Raw genomic sequence first — 12,610 nt, forward strand, 5'->3', positions numbered from 1 at the left:
CACCTAAGCACTTAAACCTGCACGAACATCAGTAGAAAGATACATTTTCAAGAACATCCTGAAAGTTATTTCAAGACTACAGCTTTTTTTTTTTTTTTTTTTTTTTTCTCTTTTTCGGAGAACTTGGATGATATTCAGGCTGACTTTAACAGTGTGACGTTCATTATACACAAGTTTAGAAGGTAAGAATTAACTATTTCTGTCACCTTTCAATTAATTTTTCATTTATTTCAAGTGTCTGAGCTCAGACTCCTTAGCTATAATCATAGCTGTCTGTCTCATGCCACTGTGCCTGGATACCGTAACACCCTTTAAAACTTTTCTAAAGGGAAGGGAGGGGATGAACAGCATTCCACTGCTGCCAGCAACAGAAGCAGCTACTGTATAAGCAGGGATTCAATACCCCAGTGGCAGTGTCATCAACGTCACAAACTGGTATGAAGCTTTAGATAAAGTGGCACTCTAACATCGTGGGAGATGCTTATACAACTGAAATTAAACACAATTTGCCCAAGATGAAAAATTTGGTTTCATTCAAATCACTTCCCAAATCTGGTTCACTGCACAAACACAAACCCTCATTCCAGCAAAAGAGGAAGTACTTATATCTAGTAGCACTGAGAAAGTAGATAAAAGACAAAAACCGTGTTGTTTGTGTACAAGACCTCATTTCTACATAGCCACTTGTCATTTAAAGGACAAAATTTTAAAAAGACAACACTATCGCTGTCAATGCTTATGCAAACCTGTTAGCAAATTTTCTTAAATACGCGCACCCTGCGTTCAAGACCAAAAGCACAGCAGACCAACTTCTATGATACGCTCGGTTACACTACTTGAGTGCCCTGGAAAAGAAGTTCAGATAGGAAACAAAGAGATCAGTCTCTTTTCTCATTAGTTTCAACCCTTCCAGACAGGAGCCCAATCCCTTGAAAAGACAAACTCCTGTGCTGAACACCCCATCTCGGCCAACATTTAAGCGTGCCACCACACTAACGCTGCCAGCCTCTGTGGCAGCAGCAGTCTGTGCTACCCAAGGGATGTAGCTTCCAGCACATGGTCCATAAAGTCACTCGCCAGGAACCAGTGTAGAAAGCAAAGCAGTGAAGTACAACGTTCACAGAAACATGGCTAAAAAGGCAAGGTGCAGAATTTTATCCCACCTGTAAACACGAAGAGCAGGGCATTTTAATGTTAGTGTTTATTAGGGCTGCTCGGTAACCACATAGATCTCATTCCATCTTTTGCAAGAGTTTGCCCTGGCAAGTCTGTTCAAGAATAAAAGTTTGGGACTCCAGACTGGAAAAGAAAAACTCTTTGACATGATTATTGTAAATCTGACAAGTCATCAGCATCCCCAGTGCTGGGTGGATTCAAGCACCTGCTCTTCTCTCCAGCACCGAATCTTCATCCAAGCCAGCTTCCTGCTACTTACTTGCAGTACCAAGAAGCAGGGCAGCTACACCGCCTGTAAAGTGACCTAGATACACCTATTCAGCATCCTAAAGTCTACTGAACATAAATATTCAGGGAGAAGTTTCAAAATAAAAAAAAAAAGGACACTACTACGTTTTCAATGGTTTATTAACACTTCAGCTTTTAATATCTTTGAGGAAGGCCTGAAAAATAAGCTTTACTTATTGACTTTGTCTTTTCCCCTTTGGCAAGATGTCATCTTCCACCTCCTCCCTCCACCCCTTCTCCTCCCAAGAGGATAATGAACTTTCAAGCTAGTGTTTGGTTGCTTCTCATATATAAATTGGTTTCAATCATAGCAGCAAGAGACATGCAAGCCTGGACAATAGTTTGTCAACAGCTTTTCAAGAATGAGTAGAACTGCACAAATAAATTGTGCGTTGATGCAAATAACTTTTTTAAATGAACTTCATATACATATATGGATTTTAAAATGTGGCTTAAATTTGGAGCCCAGAATTACTACAGAAGCTATATTTTCTATTTAACAAGGCTTGTTTTTTCCACCTGAACCATCACACTACCCTTTTGTAAAGTGATATATTCAGAAAATCTTTAAAATAATACTTTGATACTGTATACTTGTTCCATCTTGTCCTTTTGAGAAATCAGAATGGGACTTGTGATGCATATTTAACTGAAGTTACACACGTGGCCTCACATGACTTCATGGGCATTGTCATCTGATCTTACCACTAGGAGCAGTGGAGGCTGTATTTCCCCATGCTTACATACACAAGTAAGCAGGCAGACAAAGCAAGAAGTTCTAACCATTTCAGGAACAAAGACAAACAATTTAATCCATATTACATAATTCACTGAATACAGTTGATCTCATCCAAAGTGACTCCTGAGAGCAAAAAAGTTGTAGCATTACATTTTATATACAGCTATGAAGGGATTACTGAAAACCAAGACAGTCTCCTTATACCATTAGTAAGCACACTGGTTACGAGACTGCTGCACACTTTCACTTTGAAGACATCACTCAAACCATGACCAAAGTTTTACAACCACCTGTTCAGTATTTATGGAGAGAATTTCAGTCCAATTTTATCTTATTTTTTTCCTTTTCACTGCGGCCAGACATCAAAACCTGAGTCGGCTGCATTGAGCAATGACTCCTTTTTCTATCTTCAAGTCCTGAAAGTGCTAGCTACCCTTGAAAACCTCTATACACTATGCTGTAAACATTTTAAGATCTTCCAGGGGATTTTTTTTTCCTTCAGTGCAGGATTAACTGCTCTGTCTCAAGCAAACTACATCCTGCACACTTATTGCCTTCATTATTTTCCACATAATCAGTTTGGAACAGGCTATGAAAGTTTGATGCGTTAATGTTCTGTTCGAGAAAAAACTGGGAGAATTACACCACTCTGAACCAGCGGAACCAAAATAATCAAGACCTTAACATAATGTTTCCAGTCACTAGGATGGAAGGCAACTTGAATGCAGACACTGGAACAAGTAATTGGAAACACCTGTGCTCGCATGCTTAAGTGAAAATAAGCAGTTTTTTGTATTTTCTTCATCTTCCTTGCACATATGCAAAATTTTATAAAAAGTTTATCACAGAGAACAATAACAGAACATGATGTAATTATAGTTTTCTTTAAAAAAATCACTAGAAATCAAAGGCAACCAAGATAATGTACATCTTCTCTAGAACATTTTTCTCATCTACACAACGTGTGCATATACCAAGGTCTAACACACTTAGCTGCACCACATCAAGTCAAGCTGTCCAAAAGCATACATAATTTCGCTTACAGGAGTATATCCCTTCCATATTTTTTTTCAGTTTACAAGTAATTCCCTGTATTGGATTAAGCTTAGTCAAAGGTACAGATAATATTTTGTTCCATTACTACTGTTTGTTTTTATGATATTCAGAGATGAGGCAAGACATGAGATTAAGTGCAGGGAAGCATTTTAGACCCCCAAAAATGCATTCGTTAAAACTTAGCTATATATGGTTAACACAGGTAGGTCTGCCAAGAGTTGCATAAAAATGACTTTCATTTTCAAAACGTGAGCAACTAAGACTCACTCGGCAAATATCAACTCTTCTGCATCATGGAATTCATTATGGGTGTCTGAATCATTCAAATCGCATTTTTGAATATCGGCTAAAATGGAGTTATAAACCATAACTTGGTATACGTGAATTAAGTACCCTTATGAAATCAAAGGAGAAAAATGTTGACTCTTGGAAGACACCCAAAAGATCCAAAGATGGAACAAAAGGTTGATTATTACACTTCCGCACAATGCAAGCAATTTCTTAATATATTGAAAACATTCAGGTCTGGTATTTGTACCTGCTGGATATCCAAATTATTCTGTCCCAAAACAAGTTTGACAATTATCCCCTCTACAGCTGAAAGCAGCCAGAAAACAGTTGCTTTTTTTTAAACAAACAGAATGGAACCCCCTTTTTTTTTTTCTCCAAGCTTCAATAACAACAGTCTAAGCCAGAGACTTATGCAAATAAACCTCAAAATAGCCATTTGTTACAAGCAGCAAATTGCCATGAACAATGAACTTGTTAGGAATCCCTTCTAAAAGTACGACACACACAAACAGGCTACCCAGCAGAAAATCTGTTAACAATTTTATTTCTTTTGTAATGTTAAATATTATGGGACAGGATTGTAAGGATGAAGAACTCTCAACAATGCCTCATGAGGGATAAGAAAGAAATTCTGCCATGATATTAGCAAAGTAATGTAAGGAGAAAATTTACACAGTAAGAGGCACCATTTCCCCCAGAATACCTCTTGTCATATTCCTGAATGAGTGGGATTAGCAATCTAATAAATCATTTTTCAAGAGGTAACAGCAACAGATAAAATTTTTAAGGATTATTAAAATAACATTTACAAGACTCTGAACAATTTTTGAACTCTTATTAAAACCACAGAAAGAAAGAACAATTCTTTATTTATGAATTTTCATAAAGGACTGACTGTGCAACTGACACTTGCTATTGATGACTTAATGTACAATTTTGTCCAGTAGCCGAACAGTTTGTCTTTTTAGATTGTGTTTTCTAACCGTGCGAGATCATTAAAGGCAAAGCCTGTTATGATGCTGTACACAAAAATGGTCACTTGGGCCATACTACCAATGAAGTGGTAGGTAAACAAATCTTTTTTCTGGCCAAGAAAAAAAAAAAAAAAAAGAAGCTGCATTTTGCATGCATGCTTCTCTCACTCATTCTTTCTACAAGATGAATTTCCCTAGAAAGAATCCAATGAAAATGGCTGCAATTACAACAAGAAGTGATGGAAGAGAATTAGAGCCATTATCTCTGAGAGCCAAAGCTGTGGGTGATCCAGATTTATCCGAGTGTGCTACCTTTCTGAGCCTCAAGCCTTCATCCTGAAGGGGGGAGAAAAACAAAAACACAGATGGAAGAAAATTATGAAGACATCTTCTTTACAATTGTATAAAACCTAACTCAAAAGCCAAATTTACTGGTGAACATTTCAATAAAGAAAATAATTTGAAAAATAATATTACGTCATACCAAAACCCAAGATCTGAACACAGCAGGCCAGAACATTTAAAATAAGGATAGGCAATCCACTGCTTTGCTTAAGATTCTGAAATTCTTGCTAGGCACAATGAAGACTCCAGCTTTTACTTACTATGTAAGAATTAAACAGCAGTAATTCCTTATTGTTAAGGAGAACCATCTTCTCTGTGTTCTATTTTTCCAAATATTCCAATGTCAGCAGAATTACAGGTGTAGAAACATCATTATTTATGAGTTCTTTAAAAGGCTACCGCGGCCAATTAATTTTTTAGATACCCAAAAGCAAGTAGACAGAATAGTCACGTAGAATCACTTATCAATTAGTTACAGATTACTGAAAGGGCACCTTTACATAAAGGTACTGGAAAGTATTGTTTGCTTACCTCCGCTGGTCAGCCAATTGTCCTTGTTCACTAACAATGTGCAACAGTGTTACCACTTTGGATCTCATTTACTCATTCTTAAGAATGAATAATAATATGCTTTTATTAAAAGTTAATTATTAAATCTAAATTAGAGATACACCAAGTAACTAAAACCACCTTAAACGGGCCTATATTTACTGCATTTCTTTTAAGAAAATGGTGTAGCTTCAGTATTTCATCCATGACAATCCCAAAGACCCAATGACTGAGGAATATAAAATACACTGTGAACAAGACAGTAAAATTACATTGCAAATCAATCTTGACATTCCAACAATTGCACCTACTTTCTGAAATACGCGTTTCTAAGCCTAATCACAAGCCAGACTTTTCACTCAAGAAGAGTGAAGCCACTTCAATGCATACATGGAAGCAGAACTTACTCTCAGGTGCCGATTTTCTTCCGACAGCTTCATAACCTCTGCCTGAAGTCTTTTGCACTCTTCCACTAGCTTCCTTGTTTCAGTATCATTAAGTGAAACACTATGTGGTTTTGGCATCGGTCCATCCTGCTTAGATGCATTCTGTACTGGAGCGGGTTTGCTTGCATCTATATCATTCTACAAATATTAAGAATGACTTGAGAATTTTACTTATCTAGAGAAAAATTACCCACAGCTTAAAATTGAAACAATCCAGCTATTAATATATATATATATATATATATATATATATATGTAGTTCTATTAAGTTTATACTTTAAACTGTCTGAATAAAAGACTTTTTATTGGTTCAATTCCAGTTAGCACAAGTATTAAAAAGCAAGAGACGGCTGACCTTTTTACATCTGGTACTAAATGCCACCGGGACAAAAAGAAATACTTAACTGCTTAACACCAACCCAGCAGGAATCCAGAAGATGGCATAAAATACACCACGTAGCATTTGAACTTGACAGAAAAAAATAAGCAGAAAAGGACACACAGGAACAGCACAAAGCTGTGCTGAGGTTCAGACTACACATTAAGAAAAATTTCTTTACTGTTAATGTGGTCAAACACTGGAACAGGCTTCCTATCAAGGTGGTTGATGCCCCATTCCTGCCAGTGTTCAAGAGGCATTTCGACAATGCCCTCAATAACAGGCTTTAACTTTCAGTTAGCCCTGAAGTAGTCAAACTACATTATGTTTGAAGGTCCCTTCCAACTGGACTATTTTATTCTAAAAGGAAGCAAATAATCCTGCAATAGTAAGAAGCAGAACAAAGTAGAAAGAAAACAGGGTGTATTACAACTAACATAATGTATGGCTAAAATATTTTACACTTTGAGAACCTCTTACTAGAGAAAAACAAGTTTTGCACAAACATGGGATCTAAGTTTTACAGCATCTCTCCAATATGCATTACTAATTTTGAACCCAACTAAGGAGCCACACAAAAAGCTGCCAGAAAGCCATAAATAAAATTAAAAATACAGTTCCTGCAACTCTGTTCAAGATATACAATGATCTTCAGTATACAATAATAATAGAATGGATTCTACTGTATAGACCAGGTTACCATTCATAAAAAAACACCATTCCTATGGCCGTACATTCAAGCTTCTCTATTTTTACTTGACTGGCTACACGGCTATGTCACTTAGACCACCACTATGCTGCATGTGAAGCAGCCCAATCTGAATATAACAGAAAACCTATTAGAAAGTAACATATCTGTGTATTAACAAAGCAATTAAAAAAATAATCCCATTTCCAAGATTTTCTTTAGTTCCTATGCAAACAGCAATTATTTGGGCTACAGCATCTACTTGCATTTTTACACCTTCTGCAATGCAAAATGCCAAATCCTGCTATTCTACACAGGTACTCCTAACTAGATTTAGAAAGACCAGCATACTTGTATCATGAGTAAACAGAGAAAGATGTACCGCTTTTTTCACTGGCTCACTAGCTAAGCTGAACTCCTTCAGTAGTACAGAAACTTCAATAGAGACCTAAGCCTTATCTCCCTGGAGCAAACCTCCTTTGCTGCCTGACCCCGCTGACTGGTTCCTTCATGTCTATCTTCTGGCTATGACTGGTAGGCATCTGAAGAAAGAGGTTGCTGACTGAAGTACTTGCATCCTGAGGTGGTATGTGAGCCTCACCCTCAGATCTTGGCACGTTTCTCATTGCGAGGCTTAAGTGAGTGACTAAATCAACTCCTAAAGCATTAGGTTTTGCAACCCCATGCTGCTACTCAGAAAAATACAAAGATCATGTACAGTCAATACTATGAAGGTATTACGTTAAAGAAAGTATAAAAAGAGTTAGTTCTGTAAAAAAGCATTACATTTCTCTCACATTTTACTGTAAAACTAAAAGCAAGTACTATTTTCTTGTATCTAGAATGCAATTTAGCAAGAGGGTAAGAAACACAGAAGGTAGCTATAGCTAAGTACCTCGATAATTAATGCTTAAAATTTAGTTTTAGCATTTCACATACACAAGCACCTTATAGGTGAATAAAAGCCTGCATCTCAAGTTAATCTTTACCAAAAAAATAAAAAAGACCATTATACTGACCATATTACCCTCACATTACACTCAAAAAACTGTATTAAAAGAACATCTGCAAAGACAACTATTAGCCAGCCAGCAGACTGCATGAAGACCCTTTATGCATGTAAATTATAAGATTTTAGATGCACGGATTCATGCTACTTCTCCCCAACATACCTTACAGACTAATGTACAAACTGTAAAATGTTAAAAAAAAAGAAAAGCCAAAGCCACAAAGCAAATAAGGTTGTTTATAGCATTAGCATCCCGCATTAGCGCTCTGATTCGCAATGCTAAAAGCAGCACCAAAAAAATAAAAAGGTAAAAGAAGAATGTACAGTATTCAGATTCAATAATCAAAGAACGAGAGTAAAACGTGTTAATGCATAAGAATTTCAGTCATATTCCACAAAGCTTCAAGATAACAGACAGTTAACTATTATTGCAAATACCAGGCAACATAAAACAGACATCTTCAGTCCATATACAATGAAATTGTCATCTCCTACACAAATGGAATTGATTTTGTTTGAAGTCAGAAGCATGAAAGAGCTAATGGAATTTTTTAATTTTTTGGTCTGATTACCTGTCTGTACCACTACCTTAAAAGATGCATTTAGGATTCCCAGCGCATGTATTAATTTCTAATCAGTACTTCCTTTTCTCATTCATCTGAATTAGAAAGAGAATTTTTAAAACTGGAAAGCACTTAATACTTTAAAAAGCAAATGATCCAATTTGCTTTTCCCTGTATGTGGTACTGAAGACTCCGCTTTTATCTGACAGCATTATAACGCTAAAGCAAATCAGTAATATGAATAATAGAAGGACAATAATTTTTGGCAATAGTTCAAACTATTTGAAATGAAGCTACCATGGCAATTATAAGGTAAAGGACAACACTAACTTGTTTGCACTGCAACACAGAAACCATGCATATTGAATATCAGTATTCATACTGAAATTAAATATAATTCACTCCATACATCATTATGCATATTGACAACAGTGTAATTTGGAATTCTGCTTCTCTCCATGATCGCCAAACTAGTATTAGAAGCAGTAAATAAAAGCCCCGTCTTAAAAATAATTTTGTCAAGTGTTTAAATCTGCCTCCTACTTGAAGATTCATCTCAGTTAACTGATTAGGACATGGTTTCTCAGACATCAGAATTCAGACTTACCTCAATTAACTTCAGCTTTCTAGACAACCTGTTCCTAAAACTAGTTTCCATAAAAGACAGAAAGACAGGGAAGGCAAACCCAGAGGTACAAATTCTAAGCATGTACCTTTGCCACGTGCTATAAGTGGGGAGCTCAGCTGGCTGCTGAAATAGTTGCCTAAATTCTAGTACTTCATAATAACATAAAAAATTACATAGCCCTGATATTGAGAAGTTACGAAGTTATTCTAGATTGTAAGAGCTCATTGTCAACCCTGCATGAATCCATAGCACAGCATGTATGAATGGCTACGAGACGCAGCCATCAAACAATGTTTTCATGTGAATATCAGGGCCCAGTGAAAACACGTGCCTGAAAAGTTATATACCAAACACCCCTCCCATCCATTTAATCTAGTATAAATACTCTAACAATCCACTTAACCATCAAATCAAACAGCTTTAAAGAAAGTTCAAAACAAATTTCTGTAAGATCCTAACAGTCAATGTATGACAGTTCCTCTTTTCTTACTTACCAGTTTATCATTTTCGTTGGGCATTTCAAACACACATCTCAATTTGGAGTCCATTAGCTCATCGGGCTTTGCTTCTTTCCACTAAAACAATTAATATAGTTATTTAATGAGCCGGTCGTGCAAAGATACGAATAGTTCATAACCTTGCTCTTAGAACTTCCCTATAGCTCCTACGAAGCTGAATGCCGTTCTTGCCCTAGCTGCAATTTTCAGACTTGGTTTTGAACAACAGTTCTGTCCACTTTAGATTACTACATAAGTAAGAAAAGGTAGAAATGGTTAAAGTTAAGTCTGGAAATGGAATCAAGTGAACTGAATGCCAGGATGGATCCACAGATTTGTAGGGCACAACAGGTGGGACAGCAGAGTGGTTTCCTTAACACAATCAGGAACAAAAGTACCATCTGAGTTGGCCTAAGAACAAGGCCCTACCACTGCTTGGTAAATGTTCTCCTATGTCCTATTTCAGAAGCACCAATTTTAAACAAAAGAATGAAAGACACCTTTTATTGATTCTATACTTAGCTCCAGAGTAAATTCCTTTTGTTTTTTTCTCCAGTGGCTATAATTGTGCAGTAACTTGTAACTACAATTACTGATTTTCTGCAAGATTTGTTTCTCAGTATTCTATACTTTAACAACCAAGAAAGCAGTTATTTTAAGTGTATTTCTAAAGTGGATTTTTATATCCTCCCCAAATAGTTACGCTTCACTTACCACACATAACCAAGAGCTATCAGAGCATATCAAGAAAAAGTAAACCAAACCAACAAGGAAGAAAGATGTTATCTTTGTAGCTACACATCTCAAAAGCTTAACAACATTTTTTCCACTGTTTCCAGTGGAAAGAGATGCCATAATAATCTTTGCCTTCACATATAAGGGGAGAGAGCCTAAGCCTTCAGAGGTCTAGTGAATTTCAGTGATTTATGAAACCTTTTATCCATATTTTGCTTCCCCTCCTCTGCCTTGAGTGAACACTGAACCATGTGAACTCGGGGGTCCTTAGAACAGTTTCCAGAGACAGAAGACTGCGCATCATTCCCCTGGACCCTAATAAAAATGATTGTGGGAACCCATGTATACCCTGAAGGGCATGTTCTGACTGAAGACTTCTCTTCCAATTGCTTATAACGTCAGAGAAAGGTGTCCTTACTTCTGAACTAACATGCACAAATCTAAACCTCTTCTTCCTGGATCTTTCGTCAGACCAGTCCATCCCGAGAACTGATTCTACAACGTGTTCTATTAAAAAAATAAAACAAATCTATCATTTGTGCTGTGTTTAGCCACTTGGTATCTCCTAGAGAGACACAGTGTAGTCTTGCAAATGTTTCAACTCCTTAGAATACCATTCAACTTTTTGCATAAACACTTTTTAGACCAAATGGATCTATTTCGTTCAGCTTCAGGCTTGCTGCTTCCATATACTCTTGATTCCCTCATATACAACCTGTTTACTCAATTCCAATGAACTGCTTATCGCATACAACATGACCATGCTTTAACACTGAACTGACTTTAGCTTTGATACAGTACTACTTCTATGCAGTCAGTCCACTAGACAAGTTCCAAGAACTGAGCTTGTATTTAATATTAAAAACCCTGAACCACTTACAGAAGACATTTGTTCAGAGAAAATCCAGAACTTCTCGAAAAAAAAAATAATTTTAAAAACGTGATTCGCTTAAGACTGAATTTTTAAATAAATAAGCAAATAAAAACTACAACAGTTATTCTACCCCAGTTTTACTTACCACTGCCTCCATATCTGAAATATTTGGTGGTGCATAGATCGTTTGTACCATAAACTTGTGTTTACTCTTCTCGTTTGGGTCATAGTCAAAAGGTTGCAGCATTACTGTTCAAAAGAATTAAAAAAAAAATCTGTGATCCTCCAGCTAATCACTGTAATAAACATGCCATATGCTTTCGGTTCGCTTCTCAGTGAACAGACACTGAAAGTTAAAACCTGAAGGTGGTGTTGAAAATAGTGCAGATGTACACTGTAGCAAGTAGTGAAAGGAAACATCTTACAACTGTTAAAAACCTTAAGTTTTTCAGAGTCTAGCGTAGCTTAGAAGATTACTTCTGTAATTACTATAGCTAGAAGACATTTAATACACAAGTAAGAACAAACATATCTTGACTTTTCTTTGGAATAGATACATTTTGTGATTAAGTGAATACAAACATAAAAGAACGATGGTATACATTATGACATTTACTCAGGGGAAAAAAAAAAAACTTACATTAGACAGACCACCAGTAGGGCAAGCTCAACTGACTTCTAAAGGCGTATTAATCTAAGCTGGGAGCAAAACTACTAAAATACTTCACTCAAACCACAATTACTATAGGAGGTAAAGCTGCCTGAGGCTTTAATAATGCATTATTAGTAATAATGCATCGTTAGAACACTTTCAAATTCAGCTCCTGTAAGATTTATAGTGATTACTTACAGAGTAACTACATAACACATTTTATTCAGGTTTTGACATTCTTAAACTTAAGTCCAGCCTAACAGCTAATGTTTGCTCAAAAGTACTCCAAAATTCAGGTATGGATTTGAATTCAATAGAAAGTTTTGGTCCTCCATTACATTTTACGAGTGGAAAAAGAGGGATGGGATTCAAAATCATGTTTTCTGTAAAGACAGTTTTAAGTGACACATTAAAATTAAATACCAAATGAAACCAGATTAAATTAAATACCACATTAAAATTAAATACCAGATGAAACCAGATGTTTTTGACACAACGTAGTTCGTGCTACAAGTACCAGAACTAGAATATGCAAGCAGTAGAGGGTATTTTTGTGATGAGACAGTTTCTGAATGACAAGTCTTTTTACTGTACTCTTAGCTTTCCAAATTTGATCATTCAGCTGGTCAAGAAGCGTAACTCATGTTTTCAAAGTTATTATTTTGAAGTGTACATAAATTGGAAAAATAAATTACATCGGTAACGGTATTCATTATCTCCA

At 36.3% G+C, this 12,610-nt stretch overlaps 1 protein-coding gene across 1 annotated transcript in view; it reads right to left on the minus strand.

Annotated features, from left to right (window-relative positions):
* Window positions 1-4,064: 4,064 nt before the first annotated feature.
* Window positions 4,065-12,610, minus strand: part of VAPA (VAMP associated protein A) — a 30,522-nt gene continuing 21,976 nt past the window's right edge. Inside the window, exons 3-6 of the mRNA XM_035564141.2 lie at window positions 11,383-11,486; window positions 9,626-9,706; window positions 5,826-6,002; window positions 4,065-4,860 (exon numbers count right to left, since the gene is read on the minus strand). Of these exons, the coding sequence (XP_035420034.1) occupies window positions 4,702-4,860; window positions 5,826-6,002; window positions 9,626-9,706; window positions 11,383-11,486 (521 nt within the window). The 3' untranslated portion in view covers window positions 4,065-4,701. The remainder of the gene's footprint in view (window positions 4,861-5,825; window positions 6,003-9,625; window positions 9,707-11,382; window positions 11,487-12,610) is intronic.

Source organism: Cygnus atratus, chromosome 2 (assembly GCF_013377495.2).
Source record: "Cygnus atratus isolate AKBS03 ecotype Queensland, Australia chromosome 2, CAtr_DNAZoo_HiC_assembly, whole genome shotgun sequence".
Lineage (NCBI taxonomy): Eukaryota > Metazoa > Chordata > Aves > Anseriformes > Anatidae > Cygnus > Cygnus atratus.